Source organism: Falco naumanni, chromosome 15, assembly GCF_017639655.2.
Source record: "Falco naumanni isolate bFalNau1 chromosome 15, bFalNau1.pat, whole genome shotgun sequence".
Lineage (NCBI taxonomy): Eukaryota > Metazoa > Chordata > Aves > Falconiformes > Falconidae > Falco > Falco naumanni.
Window position 1 is genome coordinate 10791227 of NC_054068.1, and position 25216 is coordinate 10816442.

The 25216-nt window shown below is 42.9% G+C and overlaps 1 protein-coding gene across 4 annotated transcripts in view; it reads left to right on the forward strand.

Annotated features, from left to right (window-relative positions):
* The window catches only part of LOC121097933 (WT1 interacting protein), an 87677-nt gene extending 70634 nt beyond the window's left edge, over window positions 1–17043 (forward strand). For 3 of the 4 annotated variants that reach the window (XM_040615368.1, XM_040615369.1, XM_040615371.1), the window contains 5 exons: window positions 4701–4763; window positions 7125–7255; window positions 8538–8589; window positions 10448–10516; window positions 12819–17043. In XM_040615368.1, the coding sequence (XP_040471302.1) occupies window positions 4701–4763; window positions 7125–7255; window positions 8538–8589; window positions 10448–10516; window positions 12819–12971 (468 nt within the window). In that variant the 3' untranslated portion in view covers window positions 12972–17043. Of the gene's footprint in view, window positions 1–4700; window positions 4764–7124; window positions 7256–8537; window positions 8590–10447; window positions 10517–12818 lie in introns of those variants that run through there. The other variant, XR_005831128.1, reaches the window with a different exon arrangement.
* Window positions 17044–25216: the final 8173 nt, after the last annotated feature.

Consider the following 25216-nt stretch of genomic DNA (forward strand, 5'->3'; position numbering starts at 1 on the left):
CAAATTTGATATTTTCTCCCTCTCTTAATGTGATCCCATGAATTTCTTGCATTGTTGTGTCCCATGTACTAAGGGTCCCATGCAGAGAGCAAACAATAAAGCAGTGAGAAGACAGATGCTCTGCTAATGGGAAACCAAGGAGAAGAGAGTCTGTGAGGGATTACAGGCGGCCTGGGGTTGGAATACATTATTAGCATAGCACCCAATTCAGAAATTAGTTTTCAGAATTAAATGCCTGAAGCATTTTGGCAAAAACTCCTGATCATCTTCTCAAAAGCTCTTAAAACATAAAAGGGTAGGAATCTCAAGTCTAGGCTGAGCAATCGCATTCAGTGACTTTGCAGTGCTGTGACAGTGAATTGTAGTTTTTACAGCTTCATACCATTACCGGGGCAGCAGCTGCCACACCTACTGAAATGTAACCCACTCGATCTGCTTGCACAAACCTTCAGCAGGTTTTGAACATCCTCATCAAAGAAGAAAGTGGGCCTGAATGAGATTCCAGGGTCTGTTTCCAGGAGGAAGGTTTTGTTTTGTTGAGTGCATAACAGCAGGGAAGTGCATCAGCCTCTCCTTGGGCACGGTTAGGCATGCGAAGGAGAAGCAGTGACTTGTCTTTTCAAAGATCTGACGTTGCCTAAGGTTGAAACTTTGGGTCCTGAAGCCTTTTTCAGGCATGCTGTTTTCTGAATGTTTTTGCTTTCGAAAATCACGACGAGAAGAACATCAAACTTTAAAAGACCCTGGGTAGACAACCAAGATTGGTTACAGGACTGAGGGCAGGCAGGAGAAATTGTTTCTCATAGTACTTGGTAGGATTATCCTCCATGCATAATTGTTCATTATATGCTCAAAATTCATTGTTAATTTCTTTTGGATATATTGCACATTAGACAGAAGAGTTATAAACCCCAAGATTATCACAGGAGGACACTAACAGGCCTAAATATTCAGGACAGAAGGGGACTTGTTTTCCTCTTACATTGAAACAAAGACTCTTGGACAGAATCATTAGAGATCTTTTTGCCTGTTTGATAATCAAAGTATACTGGACAGCAAACAAAAGAATAATTCAGCCAGCCAAGTCTTCTACTTTATTTTTACTCTTCTATTCTAACATAATTAACATATTTCTCAAGGTTTATTTCGCTTCCCAGAGTCTTATATTATGTAAGTATCATTGGGGAGCTTGATTACAATGTCTTGATTCATGCACATGAAGTGAGATTTTATTATCCTGGAAGAGAAGTCAAGGACAAGGTAAATATGGGAGAAAACAGTAGGGTCCAAAATAAGAAATCAGGAAAAATAATATGCCAGCTTTTCAATATGCACTTGTTTTCTTTGCATCCCTGTAACTGGCATCTTATTTCTAAGTCACAGAAGTGAGAGCGAAGGGTAGCACTTCATTTTCAGCTTTGAATTTCAGAACTGTTCATTTTATAACAACTTCTTTCAGTGTTTTTATATATGCTTTATGACCATCTATAATGAATATTTGGGAAAGTTCAAAATCACGCTTCTTACTTGTCCTAGGTACAGACTGTCTGTAGACTTCTGAATGTTTCTGTCTAGTTTGAGATTAGTCTATATTTACATCATCTTACTGGTCTGCCAACATTTTTTTTTTTTTAATGGCACATATGAAACCCTTAGAGTGAGGCTAGAATTGAGCTGAGTACTGCTTGCATCACGAATGAAACTGTATGTATAAAATACTGTGTGTACAGGAGGCATAGCTGTGATTTGGCTTCTCTGCTAGGGTCTTGCTTATCATCCTGTATTACTTCACTGTTTCTCCTCAGTCTGTTTTTCACGTCTTCATGTTGTGAGGGAGGACTGGTATGCACAAAAGCTCTTTTCCCCCCCTCCAGCTATGGTTAGCCATAAAAGAGGCTACAAGTCTGCAGAGCGTAACCTCCCCTTCTCTTCTGGTTACCTAGTTCACAAGCTGTGGGGGACCAGTGCTGCTTCCACCCAGCCATGCTGGGAACCCACCATCAGGAAGGCTCTTAGGTGTGCTGAGAGATAAAAAAGAGGCCATTCTGCCTTGTCTTGCAGTCTGGAGCAAGTCACAACTTCTCTCTCATTGCATACACAAGATTTGTGAAGGTTAGTAATAATAAAGTGCTTCAAAGACAGAGGTTGCCAATTAGTATTTTAAGCCTAAGTTTGTAAGTCCTGCTTCTAAAATTGAAAACTTAGCACATCCGGCCTGTTTGAACTCTCCAAGTTAAGAACAAACACTGCAAAGCAGAAGTTGACAGGTAAGCTACAAAAATGTAGAGAAAATCATTTATTGTTTACCTTTAAACAGCAGTGTCCACAGTAATACCATCATGTAGAAAACAGTGCTGCTGGCATATGAGGCTGTTAGTCTTTTCCAGTCCAAACAGATTTGAAGCACAAACAGCTGAATCCAAAATCCTGTTCTCACTGAATCAGGTCTCTGGTTTGTCTGGGATCGATACTGTGATCAGAAAAGAATGTGGTGGTAAAGGAGAGCTCCCTGAACCCATGAAATATTTTATCACTGCTATTAGACTTCACTGACATTTTGCAAAGTTGTCTTAATTGGGTAATCCAGTTCTGGATCTGTTTGACAAATAACAATTTTCTTATTAAAAACAAATCATGGTTTTAATTTAATAGGGTTAGTCATATAGTGATTTTGTGTCAGCAAAACCTTTCTTTCTGACAGTGTAATTTATGATAATCTGGTTAGCAATAAATGACATTAATCTGTCCACTATGCCATTCTGTTCCTAGGAAATAATGTTCCCTCTTAATCAATAGCTGAGTAAATGCTCCTTTGCATTCCTTATCAAATGACAGCCAGATGGTACTGGTAAATTCATTCCAGCAGGATTTTAGAATTAGCTGGGGTTGTACCATTGTTAATCCTCTGCCGTCTGCACCACTAGGACCTACCCACCTGTTTCCAGTAACCCTCAAGTTTGCAACCTTAGGAAACAGTCTAGCCAGATGGTTACTCAGATACGGTGCAGCCAAGAAGCATCCAAAGCTTTAAGGCCCTTTTCCTGCATCAGTAATAAGAAGAAAAAAACCCAAAACCCAGTATCTTGCAGAAATAGCCAGCTAGGACTGCCCACCTCTGTATTTGCTCCTCAACACACTGGTCTCTTTTGATGAAGTTTCAAAGTTTCTTAAGATTGTATGAGCTGTGTTCCTTAGTGCGTAGTAAATTTGGAGCCGTAGCAGCTGCCATACCATCATTTACTGACTTTCTGGGCCTGTCAAAGTGTCTGCAAGACCTTTTCCTTCATTAATCACTTTGTTGCATAGCAACAATAATTTTGTCTCCAACCTATTGATCTGAAATAACATGTAATCCCCTCACACCAATAAAAAAGAAAACATATGGCAGCTCTAGGCTGGGAACTGCTGGCTTTTGAAGTGAGGGACAGTTAATCCCTACTAAATCAAGGGGGAGAATGGAGGAAGCCATAAGCTGGGTTGGGCTGAGGCTGTGTTAAGATGCCTGAGCCAGTTAACTTGTGTGCTGGGAGAAGAGTCCGGTTCACACTCATCCTCCCCATTCCCTGTCTTTTAACTTGTGCAGCTAAAGTACATTTCAGGTGAGCTTTGCTACAACCTTAATTGCAGAAATAAGCATCGCTGTGCAATACCTTACAAACAATTGGGCACCCCTTCCCCCTGGCAGGAAAGAGTGCACACGCAGCGCTTCACTTCTGTGGGACGGCGAGTGGGTGAGGGTGAAGTTCAGCCACTGCAAATACCAGTTTCAGAATGACATGGCTGGAGTTCTTCAGGCAGGTGCCCCTTGCCTGTAGGGTAGTTGTTTGGGAGGTCAGTCGTCTGGCCTGATAACCTTGTGTGTTTTGGGTACCTCTAAACGCAGGACTAAAGACAGACTTTGGCATCTGAAACAGAACCTGCTTTGGGGACGCAAGCACAAAGTTAAGGTCAAAAACACTCGGCCAGGGACCACATAGCTTTGGTCCCGAGTGGGCAAGGTCCCTTCCTGCTGCCATGCCCCCGGCACCGAACCCAAGGGCTCTGCCACCGAGCCTGCCCAGCCTTCCTGTTTCCCACTGCGGACTGGAGCATGGGCCGATGGCTGGAGTGTGTATCACCTTTCTGAGGTACCTCACTGGTGCCCACATGTGCAGGAAGCCCAAGCGCCTGTGCCTGGACTTCTAGATTCTTCTCTGGATAGAAAGCCTGGTATCTATGAGGCAGCTAAATCCTCCTTGGGCCTGTCTTTATTTTTCTAGCCTGCATATAGCACTGAGTGAAACATGGGTCCAAAAGCTGAGGTCAGTGAGCATCTGGTCACTAATTTGAGCAGGAGTTGGGCGGTAAGTCCTATGCTACTTACTTCCCCAACAGCAACAACCAAAAGAGTGAATTCAAACTAATTCCAGCACACAAAATGCAAACTTGCCAAATGGCCTTCAAAAATAAAAACCGAACTTAAAATAATTGTTAAATTGGAAATCTCATGGAAATGTTGCGGTGGATCAAAAGGCCAAGCTGGTATCTGAGCGTGCTGTGAGAGCAGAGCTGCTGAATCACTGTCTCCCAAACCTATTGTATAGTTTGCTATCATATACAGCACAGGCTGGAAAATAGCGCAGCGTTCACTTAGAAGGTATTTCTGCAGCGAGAGAGAGGAGTGGCTACTAATAATCCTTTCTTTTCTGTCATTTGAACAGTATTCAGGTTTTCAGCAGACAGCGGACAAGTGCTTTGTTTGTGGACACCTCATAATGGAAATGGTAAGAGACCTAAATTCCTAACCACGGGATAGCTTGCTTTTCACGGACTTTGGGCAGCGCACTGTGAGACATTGTGCTTTTTCCCTGGTCAGACTATCGTGTCTTGACGGCTGTTAATGTAATTTTTGAAAATGTGGCATACTCTGTTACTATTAAGTACAGTAAGTTGGGCTTCTTTTCTACCTGAGATCATGGGAGGCTGTTGTTCTGCCACATGCCAGTTAAAAAAAAAAAAAATCGAATAGAATTTTAATACTAAAAGAGGGAAAATACAGCTTTGTATGAGAACACGGTAAAGGAAAACAGATGGTGTGCTCTGTAAGATAGCAGAATAGCAAGAGCTCTGTCAAGTGGATGGAATCTGGGCTAGAGAGGAGAGGGACGTTATCAATAGTCCTGAGGTTTGTTGCCTGCTCTGTGACTTGCTTACCTTCTGCCACTTGCTCCATGTCAGTTAAAATGCATTATTACCACTGGGGTTTGTAGGGAGCCACTAGTCCGTTAATTTTGTAATAAAAAAAAGCAAAGGGGTGTGGATTGGGCCAGATACTGCTGGCATCATTTCAGTGGGAATTTAGTCTGTTCATCCTAAGCAGAAACTACCAAACAAAATGAAGTGGCTTGCACGTTGAAAAATTGCAGATCATGTAGGACATCCATTTGTTTTCCTTTTGCTTTAAAATGTGTATGAACCTCAGTATGCCTAATAGGAGTAGCTACTGCATTGCAAACACGGAGGTTCAGTAGGAGCTGGAAGGGAGACTTCACTAATGAGGATTCTGGCTCATATCCTGGCACCACTGGTTGGACAAGGATATTGTTCGTTTTAGCCCAAGAGCAAATTTCTAGAGTTGTGTCATGCTGGGAGGGGGAGGGGTATCCTAACTTGCATGCTTTGAGCTGGCCCTTAATTGCAGAATCTCAGGCAAGAGTCCGTAATATCTCGTTGGTGGAGCTCAGTAGGTGGAAGCTTGGCAGGTGTTTGTCTGCCTTTCTCCCATCAGCAAGTGAGCTCTGACAAAAGGAAACGGCTCTGGGAGCTCCAGGAATTAAGCAGTCTTATTTGGCTAATTCCTTCGTGTTCCTCCCTGGGAGTGCGTGCACAACAAACGTGCCTGCGTGGCAGCGGTGCCCACATGCCACTGAGGAACAGGGAGCTGCAGCCCTGCCAGCCTGTGCGCCGCTGAAGCTGTTCCAGGCTGGAAGTGCAGGTGAATTGGGAGTTACTCCGTGCAGAGGGGTGACCGTGCCATCGTGCCAGGCTGACAGCGTCACGTAGCTGCCTAGACAGCAATACGTGCACAGGGACAGGTTGTTTCTGGCTGGGAACAGGTTTGCAAACCAAATGGATTCTGATGATACTCACTGAACGGAGAGCTATAGGGCTTCATTAGAGGGGGGAAAAAAGGTTAAATTAAATTGACTTCGTGCATTTTTGCTATGCCCCACTTCTTATTTCCCGTTTATTCATAGATTTATCTACAGGGCCATGAGAGCTTGGCCTGTGGACATTTCTAATCTCCAGCTTAACAGCTCCAAGCTGAGCACTGCTGCTAGCAGATACTTTCTGAAATTGCCTTCCAAAGGTGGTACTTCCACCTGAAATGTATGCAGCTGGTGTTAGAACCTGTTGAGAGCTGCCTGAAGATGACACTGTCTCTCACTCTTCCCAGAGGCTTGTTCAGGGGCTTGGTGCTTTGGAGGGGATCTGTTCTGCAGTAGCGTAGCTAAGACTGTGTCAGGCCTTCCCTTAAACCCTTCTAAAAGGAATAGGGAAGATGAGCATGGGAAAAACCTGGCAAGATAGATGACTGGATCTATATCCAAACACATGGATACAGATGGAATTTTAACAGAAACTGATGGGCTTCTGTGACTGAGTGATAACCAGTCAGTTACTATGGTGAATTAGGATCCTTGATTAATAAAGGGACACCTGATTTTTTGCTTGTTTTGTTTTTTTTTTTTTTAAGTTTGAGTAATGACTGGTTTGGATTCTGTCTGTCACAGCCTGTTAAGTTTTGTGAATTAACACAGTATCCCAGTAACTTGGATTTGGCTGCAGCAGATTTTCCAAGAAGTGGTCTCTGAAGCCGCTTTTAATTTCTGTTGCCAGTATTGGCCGTGCAGAGCTCAGTGATGGGCGTTAGCCTGATTTTCACAGTTCTCTCTCTTCGGTGCGAGCCTACTGCAACCCACTGAAATAAGCAAGTTGACTGTTTTAAAAGGTCCCTTCCTTGCTGACAGATCTGCAGAGTGGTAATGTCATCCTGAAGTGCTTTTCTCACTGCCATTATTAAGAATCAGCCACAGCAGTATATGTAATCGTGCATCCACTTATTTTGCTGTTTCCCTCTTAAGATCTTACAGGCCCTCGGAAAGTCATACCATCCTGGCTGCTTCCGCTGTGTGGTGTGTAACGAGTGTTTGGATGGAGTCCCCTTCACTGTAGATGTGGAGAACAATATTTACTGTGTCAAAGACTACCATACGTAAGTATGCAAATCCATTACATGCTTGGAAAAATTATAGTAGTAAAATTACTGGTACAGTTATAAGCTTCTGTAGTAGATTAAAAAAAAAGGTCATTCCTGTTTGCTCAGATGTCCCTCAAGTGCTGCTCTCACGTTGTATTTGTAGAGTATTTTAAAGTTATATTAGAGGTTGCTTCATGGGCCCAGTGTGTGCATACAGTGGCCAAGTGAGGTTGAAAATCAAGTTGTATTTCCCTGGTAGCTGTTTCTCTACTTCTTTCAGGACTTCCAACACTAATTAGATCAGGCTAATTCTGCAAGTGGTGGTAGGTTCTGCTGGCTAAGAGTTGAGGTCACGGGTCCTCAAACTATGGCCCACGGGCCAGATATGGCCCCCTAGAATCCTCAGTCTGGCCCCTGGTATTTACAGAACCCCACCACTACCCCCCCACCGGGGGTTGCGGGGGGAAATCAAGCAGCCGCAGATGACCTCCTGCCACTTCATCCGCGCGCCGCCCCCCTGTTTAAAAAGTTTGAGGAGCCCTGGTCAAGGTTCTAGTAGTGCATGACACTGGTGAATGTAAGTTAGGTTAACCTAGACTGTACAGTAGACATGTAATTAGCAACTAGTGTTAAAATGATTTTAGACTCACCTGACAAAAAGTTTTGTGGTTTAAGTGATTGCTTTTGGACTCTGTTCTTCTCCTGCTCAAAAGCTATGTGAATGCTCTTAGCTGCAGTCAACCTATAGCTCTGCTTACATAGCCAGAGTAAATCACTCTGAACACAACCCAATTGGTACCAAGTTGCTCGTGTTCCAAAGAGAGAGTGACTGTTGGCCCAGTGATTGTCATAAAATATAGCTGTCGATAATAAGACCACTTGATGTATTTGGTTGAAGTAGATCCTAGCCATGATCAGCCCCTCTCCTGTTCAGCATGATGACGTCTTCCTGATGTCAGGTAGTGACAGCCCCCAAGTCAGGAGCTGCTTTGCAGTCAGTCTCTGGAAGAATTTGAGTGACATTATGGGTAAAGGAAAGTAAGAGAAAGGGCATTATGTGGGAAGAGGGCTGGTTTTGCTATGCCTAGAGGTTAGGAAGACCTAACCAATAAAGCTGGGGTAGATTAGCCTCTTGTAAATCTCCTTTTCCCTGAATATCATCAAATATTTAAGAGGTGTTTCAAATCCTGTGGATCTACATTTTGCTAAAAACAAGGCGTGGTTAGAATAACTATTTTTGTTCTACTTTTTGAAGAAGCTTTAAATGTGTTTTGAACACTTTCTTCTTGCACCCTAGGGTTTTTGCACCAAAATGCGCTTCCTGTAACCAGCCGATCCTACCAGCACAGGTACATGTTAACGTGCACTGACTCTTTAGAGATTACAGCTGTTGGCATGTGAACACTTTATTATATAAACACATGAGATGCTTTTCTTCCTTCTTCCAGAATCTATACTATGTCAGATACTAAATTACAGTTCAGCAGTAATGTCGCTCCCAAACATTCCCAGAGGTTGTAATAGTCATACTACTATTATGCAGCATAGTACTTTGTATCTTTAGGGTGCTTTCCAGGTCTTAATTATGCTGTTATAAATCTCTTTTAATTGAAAGTCCTGACTGGGGCTCCAAGAACAACCCAAGAAGCCAAGCCCTGTTTATTTTTAGAATCTCCCATTAGCTCAAGTAGCAATTTTCCTTGTCTGCTACATTTGCATTTCTGATGTGGATCTGTTAAGATGCCCAGACTTCAAAAGACATGAGGGCTACCCTGACCTGCGAGAAGGCCACACAGTCTGTCATCCTGGGCTGGCAATGTAATGGAAGTGCTTAAAGGGGTGGAAGAGGCAGCAGAAGAGTTGGCTGCAAGCGAGGCCAGGTGGATGTCTTGCTTGCAGTCTCAGCCTGTTCTGACTATATAGGTAGCACTATAAGACTTATGCATTAAGACATCCCTTTTCTGGCAGCCCGCAGTGGTGCTTCCTCATACCCTGATGGGTGCAGGACCCTCGTGAGTTTCCTTTGCTGAGGTCACTGATGAGCTCAGTTGTAAGCAAGGGCCTCAGTGCCTCCCTCCTTTTCCTATTGTCATACTGATAAGAGCCAGAGCTTGCATCCTCTAAGCTGCTGCGCCCCAGAAAAGAAAAGCCTGTAGCTAGAGCCTCTCAGCATGCCTGCTTCTATCACCCTGCACATTACCCTCATTTGTCATTACTATTTCTGTTAAATGGCCCGGTCTCACATAATTGAAAACCTTATAAAGGCTGAGCCAGAACTGCTTGTCCTGGTGATGCAATGTGAGGAGAAAACCCCTCTGTAAATTTCCCTGGATTTGTGTCTTACAAAGAAGAAAAAAAAAAAAAAAAAAAAGCAGTCCTACTGCTGACTCATCTGATGGCTAGCAGGAGAGACTCCATGTTCTTTCCCATGGAGGTTTCTTAAGTTAGTTCAGGTCTAGCAGTGCAGGTACTAACTTGCTTCTCTCAGACATAGCGTACGTCATATCTGATGCTCTAACCCCACCTGGAACTGGAAACAATGTAAGACAACAAATCCAATGAGCTCTGTCCTCAAAGGCTTCAGAGTGGATCAGGGAAAGAGCCTGTGAGGTTACAAGAAGGGTATGGGCTGCTCTGCAGGGCCTGGGGCTCAGCCAGGAGTTACACAACTCCACTGCATCCACCCTCACGCTGAGGTTTTGGGCTGTGCACAGGATTACCTGCTGGATTGGTATGTAAATCCCTATGGGCTACATACAGGGACACATGCATGTGCAAAATGGCTGTGCAGCAGATGGTTTGAGAGGAATGCAAGTCCTGGAAAACTCAGGCCAGGAAGTCTACAAGGAAAAGTTACCCAGTCAGCAGGTCGGGTTTTGGCTGGTAATATGTTCACATCCTGGGTGCCCGTGGAAAATTACTTGATTTCAAGACTAATTAGTCCCTTGAGGAAGACGTTGTTGGCTACCGTTCCCAAATGACCTCTACAGCTTAGATATGCCAGACACCCACGCTGCTGCTAAACAGCAGAGCCAGTGGTGCAGTGCTGTGGACAAGGCCCTCCACCGCCACAGAGGTCTGCTCTGTGGAGGAAGAGGGGATCCTCCAGGGGAACAGCTCTGCAAAGTGATAATCTGGGCACTGAAAGAAGATTGAGAAACCACCACCTACAAGCGCACTCTTACCTTCACTCTGCTTCCGTAACAGGGCTCCGAGGAGACCATTCGGGTGGTATCAATGGACAAAGACTACCACGTGGAGTGCTATCACTGCGAGGTAAGCACCAGGTGCCTCCGCTGGCCCGACTCACACCCCAGGGTGCACTTGCTACCTCTTGCACATCTGGGCAGGTAGGGCTCTGCCCCATGGCTCCTGGAAGGATGCAAAGGGATGAGTGTTAGCTGGGCTGCAAGTGGTGCTGCCCTCTCCAGTACCGAATTATTTCTCTTTTTTCCCTCCAGTATATTAACTTCAAAAGCTGGCTTTGGTTGAGGAGACCTGCCTGTGCAGGGAAGGGCCCTCACTCCTACACTGGAAGGCTTTTTCTAGGGGACCTGTGTTTTTTCCATGCTGAATGAATATTGATTCTTTACTAGAAAAGAGACAGGGATACCATTGACTTTCTGTCACTTTTGGGGGATTAGTTTCTTTTTGTGCAGAACTTTAAATGTTTCTTGAAACAGAGCAAGTTGTGGGATTAGTGCTCTTGCTTCAGAGAAGAGAGCTGTGTTCAGTCCTAGCTCTGCATCCAGCAACATGAGGAGGGAAACAAACTCTTCAATTTGGGACCAACCAAAAAATTCCCTTTTACTGCAAGTTTAGGTGCTCTTGATATGAAAATGCATAGCCGCCCAGGTCCTAACTGTGCTACCTGACTGTCAGCGCTAGAGGTAAAAATGCAGCAATACGATCTTCTGTGCATTTTTGCACGAAAAGGTTTTACGAAGAGGCTGCCAACTGAGGGAGAAAATAACAAAATTCAAGCATCTTGAAACATACACGTACCTAAATGTAAGGAAGACCGCATCCACTCAGCTGGCTCCTTCCAACAGAGATACCTGGTACTGCATCCTTTCCTATTAATTTCTAAAGAGAAATTGGCACAGGAAATGGCAGCATTTTGGAGCGCTGTACTTCCCTCCTCCTCTTCCCCCATCTATTGCTTTGTGCAGGCTTCACCTAAGATGACAGCTCCCTCCCCTTCTCTCTCAGGCTATTGACTTTATATTAGAATGTCCCAATGGGGGTTTATTTTCAGTTCTGTTTCATTATTCATTTCCCCATTCTCCTTCCAGTTTGAGGCAAATTAAGCTGCCTCCACATCTGCCCAGTACGTAGAGTGTGTTTATGTAGAGAAATGAGGGGGTTAGCCATGTGTTAGCAGGGGTAGGTTACTGCCTGATGATCTCAGATCAGGTTCTTGAACTGTACACGCTGGGTCACTGCTGTCTCCATATACTACTAGAAAAGTTAGTGCCAGTACTTTGAGGTATTTACATAGAGACTTTTACAAACGCTGTGACAACTTACGCAGCCACTTCTGAAACACCAGTAATGTCATCATCACCTGGTGGCCATGCAAGGTTGGTTTGGAAACTTCGTTCCTTTTGTGTATCATCTCTTTCTTGTGCAACCGCTTCTGCTGAGAAGTTCAAGCCAGCTTACAGATCAGTAGACCTCGATTCTAAAACTGAAATCCACTGAGAAAGGGAGGCTTTGTCATCACAGGTTAAATATTATATAAAGGGCTATAAAGTTATTCTATAACATACAGTAACACACAGAAAACTACCTTGGCAGAAACTTTGATTATAGCCTCCCTAAACTAACAAAACCCATTTTTCATTCTTATTTCAGCATTGTAAACTTTGAGGATTTTAACTTAGCTTTAACTTTTAGCTATGAAAGCTGAAAAATCATATTTGGTGTTAATCTAAAAACTTTGCGTCAGTTTTCAATACCAAAATTACCTATATGCCCAGCTTTTTCAATTTCTTTTTTCCTTTCTGTTAATGTTCACAAATACATACTGATTATGTCTGGTTTGTCAGGACTCAGCACAGTAACAATGTTTAAGTATTTAAGATCCTTGAAACCTTAAGATGGACCACTGCCCTTGAAGTCTTTTAACTTTTTTTAAATTCCAAATTAAAGAAAGTGTAACCCTGTCCCATGTCCTGTCCTGTCCCACCCCCTTCTCATTCTATACTTATGCTCTCCTATTTCTTGTTCTGTGCCTTGTTGCAGAATTAACTCCTTCTCTGTCCTAACCTTCCCGGTTGTATGTGTCAGGGTCAGTGCTTGGCATGTTTTTGTCTGATTTACATCAACATTTATTAGATGAAGAGACCAGAATGGGAAGCAATGCTGGGTACTGCTATAGACTGTCCTGTTCGATTTCAGTGATGCCATTTGGCTTAATACAAGATAGTCAGGGTCCACCTCCCAAAAACTGGTAGGGTTGTGGGCTTTGAAGACATGGGATGGCACTCTCAGGGTTATGCAGGATAGATGGACAGTGTTGTGAGGTGACCTACCTGAATCACTCACTAACCTGGGATGTGTATGTTTCTTCTAGGATTGTGGCTTGCAGCTCAATGATGAGGAAGGCCATCGTTGTTACCCATTAGAGGGCCACTTGCTCTGCCACAGCTGTCATATCAGGCGCCTTAATATTAAACTGCCATCACATCCACCTCCGAGCTATCCAATGCATGTCACAGAACTCTGAAAGACATTTCCATTACCAATAAGCCGTTTGAAAGAAAAAGCTAACAATGACTTTTGTGTTCCTTTAAAGATGAGATTCCAGTAATAACCATCTAAACCAGCTATTTATTTTTTAAATCAGAGGTGAGGGGTCCTTTTCTGATTTTGTACATATGTCTTCTTTTATCTAGACATTTTCACTGAGACAGCATCTACTTGAACAAATAATTCACCACTAAACTGTAACTGTAAATGGCAGCATTTCTAAAAACAATGGTACAAAGGGCTGTTCTACACTCCGTACTCCCTTTCCTTCAGTGGAGATTTCACCCAAGTAAGGAGTGTAGAATTACTTTCCAAAAGTTAGCACCTTATCATATTGCAGCAAGCATGATAAGATAAATGCTAGCATTTTAGCTAGTTATGTTGAATTCTGGTCTTAGAGAATACAGTCTCACTTTTTTTAAAACTTAGATTCCCAGAAGTAGTGAATAGGAAGCAAACAAGTGTTTTTCAGCAAGGACAGTTTTCAGCATGGGTTAAACAATGGCATTCTGTGAAGAAGTGTCAGGCCAGCTTCCCATCCTATAAGGTTCCACAGTCACACAAAGACTATTTAGATTGTTAAAGAAATATGGTGAACATCTCATAAAAACCAGAGCAATGTATCCAAAAGATTGGCATACGCAGGGTCATAACAGTTGAAGAAAGTTACAGACCTCTGTAATTGCTTGCCATGTACAAATGTAGTCATGGTTTCAAAATGCATTCGTATCAACTTGATGATTTGGCACTTACTAAAGAATTCCTCTTTTAAACCTGTTTTTTTTTGTTTAATAGGGTTAGAAGCCCCTTTCTATGCAAAGGTACGCTTGTCTTGGACTTCATTTGTTACCAACTGCTTTATGATTGTATGTTGATATGTTATTAAAAAGAAGGACAAAAAAAAAAAAAAAAAGAAAAGAGGGAGACAGTGGTTTTTGTATTACCTTTTCAGCTTTGTGTTCTTTTCTAGATGTTCTTCTGAACTAATTATGGTGATTGTCTTCATTGGAAAACAAAGTACAGTTTAGGAGAAATAATAATGTAGGGAGTCAGACCATTGAAACATTGGTATTTTATAACAAGTATTGGATGTACATAGAATGTACACACTGTCATGTCTTGCATAAGCTTTTACAGTAACCTCAGAGCTCTGGGGAAATATGTCTTCCATATAGGAAGTTAGATGAATCTTTTTTATGGTTTGTTTTCTACCACATGTTGATTTACATGCAAATCACATATCTGTATGTTTAAAAAAAAATAATCCTGCATTCTCATGAGAATTGATGCAGCCTTCCTGAATTTACATTTTAAATAAATCCATCATTGTTGTCTTTAATGGTATCCAAAATTACAATAAAATAAAATTATTCTTCTCCAGAGGAAGTGGAAATACCAGACCAGATTCTCTGCATGTGTAGATTGGGACATTTCCATGCCAGTTCTCAACATGTCAAGAATCTGATCAATCCACTCAGAAATGATCCCATGTTAAATTCAGCACATAGATTGATTAAATGACTTGTTTGGCAACACCATTGGCATTCAGTTTCTTAGGCTTCATTGACTTTTTGAAAGCCATTTGTCTGCTGAAAAGTACAAAGAAAGGTTGAAAAGTACAAAGAGCATCCAATGGACACCAATTCCTTAATGGGATAATTAACTCCCTTAACAGAACTTTTTGATAATGTGGAGTTTCCTTATGGGGGAAGGGGGAGCAGGAAGAATTCCCATGAACTGTTTTTTTCTCCTGTTAGTAAAGAACAAAAGGTATGTTTCCTGAACTTTTGCCAAACTTCCATGGGCCTAGATTAACCTGCCCTTACTGATGCTCCTTGGCAAGTCAGATGCTTCTTTAAAAAGTAATTTTCTAATTAATATGTATCAGTTTATAATTGACATGTTCAATGCCATAGCCATGCTTTGAAGGAATTGCAGTGGAACTAGTGTCCCATTTCTACAGTGAGGCCTTAGAGGCCTGGCCTGCGAAAGAGAGGACACTGGGTATGTGCATACTTTTTCTGCATTTGCAAACATTACCTCTGTGTCCATAGTCACCAGCCCAGCCTCAGAAGGAAGTAGAAGTACCTGTGCCTGTTCCCAAACAGTAGAAAAGGGAAAAAAAAATGGTCTTAAGTTGGACTGTATGAGTAGGTCAGTTCCTTAAGTTCCTTACTACAAACATGGAAGATATCAGAGCTTCAGGATAAACTTTTAGTGTCAGCTGCAATGTAACACTTTTTCCATTTAAGGAAGCTGCTTTGGACCACATTTAGCTTTGAAGCATTGTTACTTGCTTGTCTTTACAATATATATTAAGGAACCCAAATTAAGAAAAAAATAATTAAAATATACAGAGAAGGTTTGGGTCTGTTCCTGTGCGAGCAAGTCATCCCCTGACAGTACTCACTGTACTGGAAAAATACTTTGCTCTACTAGTATAGAAGCAAAACCTTCAAAATCACAGTGGCCAGAAACAGAGGTGACTTGGTGTTCAGCCCAGGCTGCTACCAGGACCTTCCTTAGCACTTCAACTCCTTCAGTGGCAAGTTTGAAGTTTCCACTGCAATGTACTTTTCAAGGGACAGCGTACTACCTAACATGGACATACCATACCTTTTCTTTTTTGAAAACGATCATACTGTAGAACAAGAGTATTTAATTTCATTTCACTTGTTAATTTGTAAGTCTCATAGTTCTACTCAGTTCCAATGTGTTAAGTATCATGATAAAAATGTCAAAAGGTAGTATTTCAATATAGAATAAGCAATTTGTTTAAAACCAGAAAGCAGCAGTTGTTCCGATATTTCTACAGACAGGTGCATTCCATTACTGTACAACAAAGTACAGCTTTGCTTTTCCAGCATTTAGTATAAAACCTGGAGCTTGAATGAAATTTGCCAAGGTTTGGGGATTATTTTTTTTTGTTTGGGTTTCTTCAATCAAAGAGAAAAACAAGCAAATCTAAAATAATGATGTGCTATATTCTTTAGTGCTAGTGACAATTTCTGCACATTTTACCTCCTATCTGGGGAATTATGTAAAGAGAAAAGCGCTTTTTAATCATTTTTTTAAGGAATAACATTACATCAGTTCAACACAGATGTAAACTTCCTAGAGTTTATTTTATGATGTGACTGTTCTTCAGAAGCCTTTGCTGTACTTTCAGAATATTTCCATAAAGTTAAAATGCTAACAACTTGTTCTCATTTGCATCAGAACTACACCTTTCCATTTCAGTAAGGAATCTTACAGAGTCCCTACAGCACAAAGCTGTTGTAGGCAATTCAGAGTCCCTCATGCACTGGAGGACACATTCCAAAGAAAGGACCAAAATAACAATTTGAAAACAAAACAAAAGAATGCACTCAGATAATTGAGCTTTCAAAGAAGGTTTGTTTGGGTTTCTTTCCTTTTCCTTTCACTCGTGTGTGTATATATTTTGTAAGGTGGAGCTTCAAAAGGAAAACATGGTTAGAGGAGCTCTTTAAGACCAGAAATTCCAGAGTAGTAAAGTAAACCAAAGCTCTAAAGGAGACAAAAGCTGCTTTCTTGTGTTTCAAGAAAAGTTTAAAAGTTTGTGATTCATCCTATAACTAATGCCGTAACTAGAGTATATAATTTGACTTAAATTAAGTTTTCATTTGAGAAATATTTTCATTTTCTTTAAAAGAATATAGTTTTCTTCCAAGAACTTGGACCAACGTTGATTTTTATTTTGTAGGAAATATATAAATTCCCAGTTTGTATATCATGTAACTACTTTACATGCTGAAAATATACATTAGTTTAACTATTTTTGTATATATATCCTTGTAAAACCTTCCAATGTACTTCTGTCTTTTAGTCTTTAGAATTACTTGTGGTTTTGTGTTTCAGTGTTTGATTCCCTTGATTGTTGAAGAAAAAAATTGGGAAATGTAGATTTATTTATCTAAAGAAGAAGCTACTTGCTATCATCCTAAGTTATTTAATATTAAAAAGTCAGAAGTTTCATTTAACCTTAGATGCTATAATCTGCTTTTTTCAATAAAGACGTTTTGTAGTTATCTTTGATTTTGTAGTTTGTTCAATGTATTATTTTTTTTTAATCTAGGTTGCCATTAAAACAATTTTCAAGAGACCCTTGCATTGCCTACAGAAATTCCTGACTGATATTAATTGATTGCAGCTGCATTCATGAAAGATTTTGGTCCTCTAGTGCAAGTGTTACTAATTAAGGTCTAAAATATGCCCACAGCTAAGGTTTTGCAGCTGCACTTAGAAAAGAATTTAGCCACTCTGGCAATTTTTAATTAAGCTTTAACCAGTCCGGCTAGTTTACATGTAAGACAGCAAGTACTGAGGAACACTTGAACACTTCCTTTTCCAGACTCCCATTGGTTTTTTTGAGCATTCCAGAAAAGAACTACTTGCCTGGGCTACGAACCTGCGTAGTTTTAAGCACTCCGGCCTCGGATTGGGGAATTTTTTCAATATTCTTGCTAAGTCACAGTAACTCAGAAACTATGGCCAGAGCTCTGATAGGATTGAGAAGATGCTTTTTTTTAATCTCTTACCTTTCTGAAGGTCTTTGCCAGTTTCTTGTCTCCAGCTTCATGGCACGGATGGGAGCTTGGTCACGTTTACCTCGCCCGCACAGCAGTCCTGGAAGAGCAGCTATGTCTTGTCAGGCAGAAGGTTCATCAGTGTTGGCATCTTGTTTCCTCCTATAGCCACAAGTGGATGCCTGGGGAAAGAGCAGAAAAACCAGTTTCTTCCTGGTTTCCTCATACTCAGTGGGTTTCCTTTCCATTGAGCTGGTCACACTACCATCTTTGTAGATGCTCTTTCCTCCAGTGACTCAAAGAAATCAAATACTCACAGGCTGCTACTGCAGTGGGGTACCACCCTCTCCTCCAAAGAGGCCTACTCTGCAGCTCTGCCACTCTGCCTTCAAATTACAAATTTGAATATTTTTTTTTCTTAAATTACTTCAAAGTACAAATGACTTCACATTTGGAAATGAAACTGGTGGGTTTTATACAATGGCTATTTTGCAAATTTTTCTTTTGCACAGTCGGAATGGAAAGAGTTACAAATACCACAATTGTTTTAGGGACACAGTCTGCACTTCTGTGCTTTGAAGCAGATGTACCGTACTTCTATAGGGCCTTTATGTCCGTGCTGTTTTCTCACTCGTAATTTTTAAAAATACATTCAAAATGAGCAATTCCTACCCTCCTTGGAGGAAAAGAAAAAGGCACAAAGACTGGCAAACTCAAAGCATTTGAACAGTGCCCCACCATGTGGGTGACACAAATGTAGTCAATAAAACCTAGGACATTCTCTTAATGCAGCAAGAATTCATACCAACCCATAACCAGCCTGGCTGAAAATAACAGAGTACTTCAAAATATTAACTGCCCCTTGTGGGCCTCCTTGCAGGAAACACATACTGGAAAACGAACATAACACTCACCGCAGGGAGGGTGTGAGTCAGGACCCAGCTCCCAGAGGGGAGCACCACAGAATTCTACAGTGGTGTAGGACTCCCTGGCATGGTGTCCGAGCCACAGGGCAGCATGGAACTGGAAGCTGTTGCATGACGCACAGTTGCTGATTCTGGCACACAGATTATTTGGAAGAGCTTTGCTAGCCCTGCTTTTCACCTTACCAGCCATCCCCAGGTCTGTGCCCTTCACCTTGCAGCTACTGAGTAGAAAATCATCCCAGGGCTGCCTTTTACATAGCTTTTTCCCAGGTAAGAATACACCCATCTGAGCCGTGAGCAGCCAGTTTCTCCAGGAGAACGCTGTGGGAGACTTTGCTGAAGTCTAGGCAGACAAAATCCACAGCCTTCCCCCATCCATGCATGTAGCGGGTCACCTTGTCACAGAAGGAGATCAGGTTCATCAAGCAGGACCTGCCTTTCACAAACCCACGCTGGCTGGGCCTGACCCCCTGGTTGCCCTGCACGTGCTGTGTGAAGGCGCTCAGGATGAGCTGCTCCATGACCTTCCCTGGCACCGAGGTCAGGCTGACGGGCCTGTAGTTCCCCAGATCCTCCTTCCTGCCCTTCTTGTGAGATGGGCATCACGTGGGCTGACGTCCAGTCAGCTGGGCCCCCCCTGGGTAGCCAGGGCTGCTGATAAATGATGGAGAGGCTTGGCAAGCTCCTCTGCCAGCTCCCTCGGTGCCCTCGGGTGGATCCCATCCGTCCCCATGGACTTTTGCGTGTCTAAATGGAGCAGCAGGTCACTGACCGTGTCCTCCTGGACTGTGGGGACTTCACTCTGCTCCCCATCCCTATCCTCCAGCTCAGGGGGCTGGGTACTTGCTGTTCAAGACTGAGGCCAAGAAGGCATTAAGTACCTCAGCCTTTTCCTCATCCTCCGTGGCAATGTTCCCTGCTGCATCCAATGAAGGATGCAGATTCCCCTTGGCCCTCCTTTTGTTGCTGATGTATTTGTAAAAACATTTTTTATCTTTTATGGCAGTGGCCAGCCTGAGTTCTAGCTGGGCTTTTGCCTTTCTAATCTTCACCCTGCCTAACCTCACCCCATCCCTGTAGTCCTCCAAATTGCCTGCTCTTTCTGCCAAAGGTCACAAAACTCTCCTTCTTCCCCCACCAAGTCCCAGCCAAAGCTCTGTTCAGCCAGGCCGACCTTCCCCACCGGCTCGACTTTGGGCGCATGGGGCCGGCCGGCTCCTGCGCCTTTAAGGCTTCCCTCTGGAAGGATGTCCAGCCTGCCTGGAGCCCTTGGCCCTTCAGGGCTGCCTCCCGAGGGACTCTGTCAGCCAGGCTCCTGGAGAGGCCAAAGTCTGTCCTCCGGAGGTCCAAGGTAGTGGTTCTGCTGACTTCCCTTCCTTACTTCCCCGAGAATCAGAAAATCTTGTCATTTCATGATCACCGTGCCCAAGATGGCCTCTGACCACCACATCACCCGCAAGACCTTCCCTGTTCACAAGCAGCCGGTCCAGCGGGGCATCTCCCCTGGCTGGCTCAGTGACCAGCTGTGCCAGGCAGTTACCTCCCGCACGCTCCAGGAACCTCCTGGACCGTTTCCTCTGTCCTGTATTATGTTTCCACAGACATCTGGTAGGTTGAAGTCCCCCAGGAGAGCAAGGGCTAGTGATGTTGAGACTTCTGCCAGCTGCTTGTAGAATGTTTCATCTGTGTCATCATCCTGGCTGGGTGGTCTACAACAGACTCCCACCAGGATACCTGCCTTGCCGGCCCTCCCCCTGATGCCCATAAACACTCAACCCCATCACCACCATCATTCAGCTCTCGACAACCAAATCACTCCCCGACATACAGGGCTACCCCACTGCCGCACCCTCCTTGCCTGCCCCTTCTGAAGGGTTTGTAGCCACCCACTGCAGCGCTCCAGTGGTGCGAGCCTCCCCCCGTGTCTCCATGATGGCAACTTTGTCACAGTTTTGCTGCTGCACGATGGCTTCAGCTCCTCCTGTTTGTTGCCCACGCTACGTGCATTGGTGCAGATGCACTTCAGCGGGGCTGTTGATCCCACACCTTTTTGGGAGGAGAAGACCTAATCCCTACATGACCATTCTCGGGTGGTTCCATGCTTTCTAACACATCAATAACCCTTGTATCTTTGCTGCTGCATGGATCTCTGCTCCCTGCCTCCACAAGACCAAAGGACCTTGCTAGCACACCATCCCTCAAATACTGGCGTGCTGCCCCCAGGCTTATCTCTGGTGAGCCTGGTTTTATCCCTTTCCCCTCTCACATTAGTTTAAAGCCCTTTCAGTCAGACCTGCTAACTCCTGTGCAAAGATCCTTTCCCCCCTTTGAGGCAGGTGTACCCCACCTGTCACCAGCAGGCCTGGTGTCATGCAAACGAGCACATGATCAAAACCCCCAAAATTCAGCTGGTGACACCGGGCTCAGAGCCAGATTGATCCTCTGGCTCTTCTGGTTTATTTCCTCAACATTCCCTGCAACTGGAAGGGATGGAAGAGAAACTGCTTGTGTTCCTGATCCCTTAACTAGTTGTCCCAACGCCCTGAAGTCTCTTGATTGTTGTCAGACTTCTGTGATTTTTTTAGATATCTCTGTGTCTCTGTGTGTGTGTGTAATACCTTAAATATTCCCTTGGGTGTGTCACTGGGGAAGCTGGAATTGCAGTCTCATTCCTACGGCTACAGCATTCCTTAATTAGCCTAGTCTGACAGGTAGTAACAAAGCTGCTCAGTGTTCATATTTGGCATTGCAGGTTTCTTTCCAAGACACAAGCTGGCTCAGTCACTGATGCCCATGCCTTTAACTTCACACCAGCTAAGACAGAAAAAGGTGGCAGAAGTCAACAAACATAGAGAGGCAAAGAACAAGGGCCCAGCTGAAAACAGTGCAAACAACTTCAGATCAAGCATGAGTGCTGCAGTTCGCAAACATTTTTGGCTGGCATGTAGTTTTTGAAAGGCAACACCTGCGATTTATTTTTTTTTCTTTTTGCTAAAACATTCTTATTTCAATCACCAATTTGTTTACATTAAACATTAGAAGATGGCAACAGACACCTTTACTTGTGAAATCTATCTAAAAGCAAAGGACAGTAGTCTGCAATTACAGCCAGTCTCCCATGCAAGAACTCAGACCTCATTACTCTGAATGCGGTTCAAGGCCGCAGCAACCTGCAGGCTTCTTCCTGCTTACTTGTAGGTCTCTGATTTCATTCAGCCTTAAAAAGCACTGAATTTAGCTAAATTTGCCAAGACTATGAGCCCAGTTGAGGTTGTAGCACCATGCTTGGGGTTGACTTACAGATAAGAAACTTCCAAGGAGGAACTACTAAGCAAGGTCTGGAAATGGTGAGCAAGAGCTGCTGGACATTGAGCAGGACACATCAGTATTCTCTGGATGCCTAAGCTGGACATGAAAGCGTCATCCATTAAGCAAAGGGCATTGGTTTCTGGAGTAAGTTGCAGGTCATCCCTCAGTCACCACCATTGGGCTCAGCAGCAGCTGAATTACGTATTTTAAAAGCTATGGAGTTAACCACAATTTTTGTTAAGACTCCAGAAGACCAAAACTATTTTCTTCCTGTTCAAAATTCATTTAAGATCCTATCCTAGTTTTCAATGCTGTTCTCACCATCTCTTCACTTAACACTGAGCTAGCAAAAATGAGTTGCCATACTGTTTAAGAGCACACAGTAAGAACTAGTGCATTTCTGTTGTACCTGCATTTTCTCTGTGCTGTCAGTTTCTGTCCCATCAGAAGAAAATACACTACGCTGGCTAGCACAAATCACTGTGCTCAGACACACAGCACAGAAGTACAAACTGAAAACTGTACAAAAAGTAAGAAACCATGTGGACAGCTGGTTTGCCAGAAGTGATAAAATAAGTATCTATCCAGCAACACATTTAAAAACAAATTCTTAAAGGTTTGTGTCACAGCTGAAAAAAAAAATAATCCACAAACCCCCACATTTGTATGTACATATCTGGGAAGTCATCACCTCAAAGAACAAATACTGCATTGGTTAGTTACAGTAATTCAAGTGGTTAAAAAGACTAGGGGGAAAAAAAAAAAGAAAAAACACAAAAAAAAAAAAAAAAAAAAAAAAGAACCCACCACAGGGCCTGTTCATTAAAAATCTGGCACATTTAAACTATTGCAGGAATGTTAAAGCCAACAGATCAGTTACTTACTGGCCGCTGTGGCGAGGCAAATGAAAGCTGGGGCACACCTCGGTGCTTCCAGGTATGGTAAGGAAACAGCGAGTGATCTCCCAACCGGTTTAAATGGGTCTTGCACCGCTAAAACCAAAGAAGCTGGGCTGGTTCATGTTAAGTGAGTGTCTCATGCCCTCTGTAAGACAGGGCATTAGGACAGGAACAAAAATGATTCTATCAGGCTGTGTCTTTCACCACCTAAATGGAAGCTGAAATCTGTGTAAGTTAAATGCAACAAGTTTACCAGAGGGGAAATAAAGTAGCAATAAATATTGCTTTGTGATGGTTGCACACATTGTGTGGCTCTGGTCTCACCTGAGTGCCTTTACCTGAACTTTGCAAAGGTCACACGCTGCATCTTAGGGATGGATACAGTGATGGAGTAGGGAAGAAAACAAAAGTGGCATGTGTGACAGGGTGCAACACCAGGAAAGGAGCAACAAGACTTACCATCAAGCTATATGTTTAACTGCACTTACCTCTACCAGTGGACACAGCTCCCAGGAATTTTTTTCCACAGAGTTTCTTTAAAGTGTTGCAGAAAAAAAAGGCACCAGTGTCCAAAAGGCAGCTGGTGGCAGTTGGTCCTTTTTCTCACTCCTCCTTCCTGTATCAGAAAAAGAATAGAAAACAAAAGAAAGCATCACAGCTTTCTGCACTGTTCAACTTCTCCATTCCTTATCTTATCAGGGCACTTTCCAGCAAGGGAGAAGAGGAAAACAGCACCCTGCTGGGCACAGGGCTGTGGCGTCTTGGCACAGACTGGCAGTGGTCAGTCACACATGAATCCGTTTTATCAAAATAGCAAGTCTTGAACCAGCAAATGTTATGATCACTTCAGACACACCCTATTGCTTCTAGCAATGTCTTATGATTTGGAACAAATCATTTGCTACCTACACTCCCAACCCATAAAAGCTATACCTAGTTTATTCGCCTCATTGTTCTTTTATCACCCTAATACACCACACTTAATGGTTAATGTGACAGACATTCAGCTGTAGTAAGATCTACCTTTAGTTGGCTATAAACAAAATTTAGTTCTATCTATGTTAAAAAAAAAGTTTGTAACTTTTTTAACAACTAACTTTCCTTGCAACCAGCTGCTAGCTGCTTTCTTACCCACAGCACATTTTCCAAGCTCTGGATTAAAGCCATGGGTTTTTTAGAAGCCACAGAAACCTATTTTAAAAATGAATATATTTACTGCCAGTTAATATGTAATCGGCCAATTATTTTCCAGAAGCCCCATCAGAATGGGAAAAAAAATAATAAAAAAGTCTATACGGAATAGTCCATGAATGCTTCTGAAATGGAACAGAAGTCCTTAAATGATATGCCATTGCATCTTCTAAACTGGAACAAAACAAAACAAAAAAGGTAGAAAACCCCAAAACTTTTCTTTAAATATGTCTTATTTTATTCTGCAACATACAGCAGAAAATCTGCTAAGTCAATGGATCTGGCAGCTGCCAGACTATGCTTTGATAAAGCATGCTGGATTTCATGATATAATTTAACTTTGATTTTTTTCTTACATTAATCATAATATCTTCAAAGTTGAAATATTTTCCTTTGCTGACGAGCCAAAAGGTAATATGAAGCCAGGCATCCACTGCACTGCAGTCAGTAATTTCTATATCACCTTTTCCAAAAATCTTATTACTTTATTTGCACCCCATGTCTAAGGATCTCCTGCAGCAGGAATTTGCTTGCAGGCTTAGCTGGCAGTCAGGGAGTGCAGAGCAGGAGATACCAAAGACTGCTGTTTTCTTTACACTGGATCTTCAGTTGCAGCCTTGTATATAAGCATGCAGCCCAAAAGAAAGCAGCACTGTAGAGAGGATGCTGCACAGACTCAGCAACACTTCCATATTGAACAGGAGTGAAGAGGTGAGTGGGACTGTATATAACATGCCAGCCGCCATCCCAGTCTGCAAAGGAACAGCAAAGGGAGGTGTTAGCTCTTGCTGTGGTGCAAGCGCAGCTCTCGTTGCTTCATCCAAAATCTCTGCAATTTTACCATCACTGGATGTTGTGCTTTGTATCTGCTCATGGAAGCGGCAAAAGGTTTTGCTTGTCCTAACAGCACCTCCTACCTCAGAAACCCAAACCCACATATATGAACTTCCTGTCTATACCGTACACAATATATATAAATAAAAAATCCCCATGTAGGGGTGTAAGTGGGCTGAAGGGCTGTTTTGTGCAAAGTTCTCATTCTAGAGGGAACAAGGCCACATAAGACTTTTTTTTTTTTTTTTTTTACATATCTCAGTAGTATTCTTTGGAGGCAGGTGATAACACTTGCACATACATAAGCAGATTTCCTTGCACTATCTGGCAGCATACATTGTTCCTCACTCCCTCTCCAGCTGAAGTTTACTAAATATCCTATTTCACCAGTGAGGAAATTTTCCCTGTCCAAGTTGCAGATACGTGCTCAAGGACAGGCAGCAGGAATGGTGCCCACAAGCTCTGCCCACTGCAGCCATGCTGGGGGCACGGGCCAGGGCCAGGCTACAGCAAAAG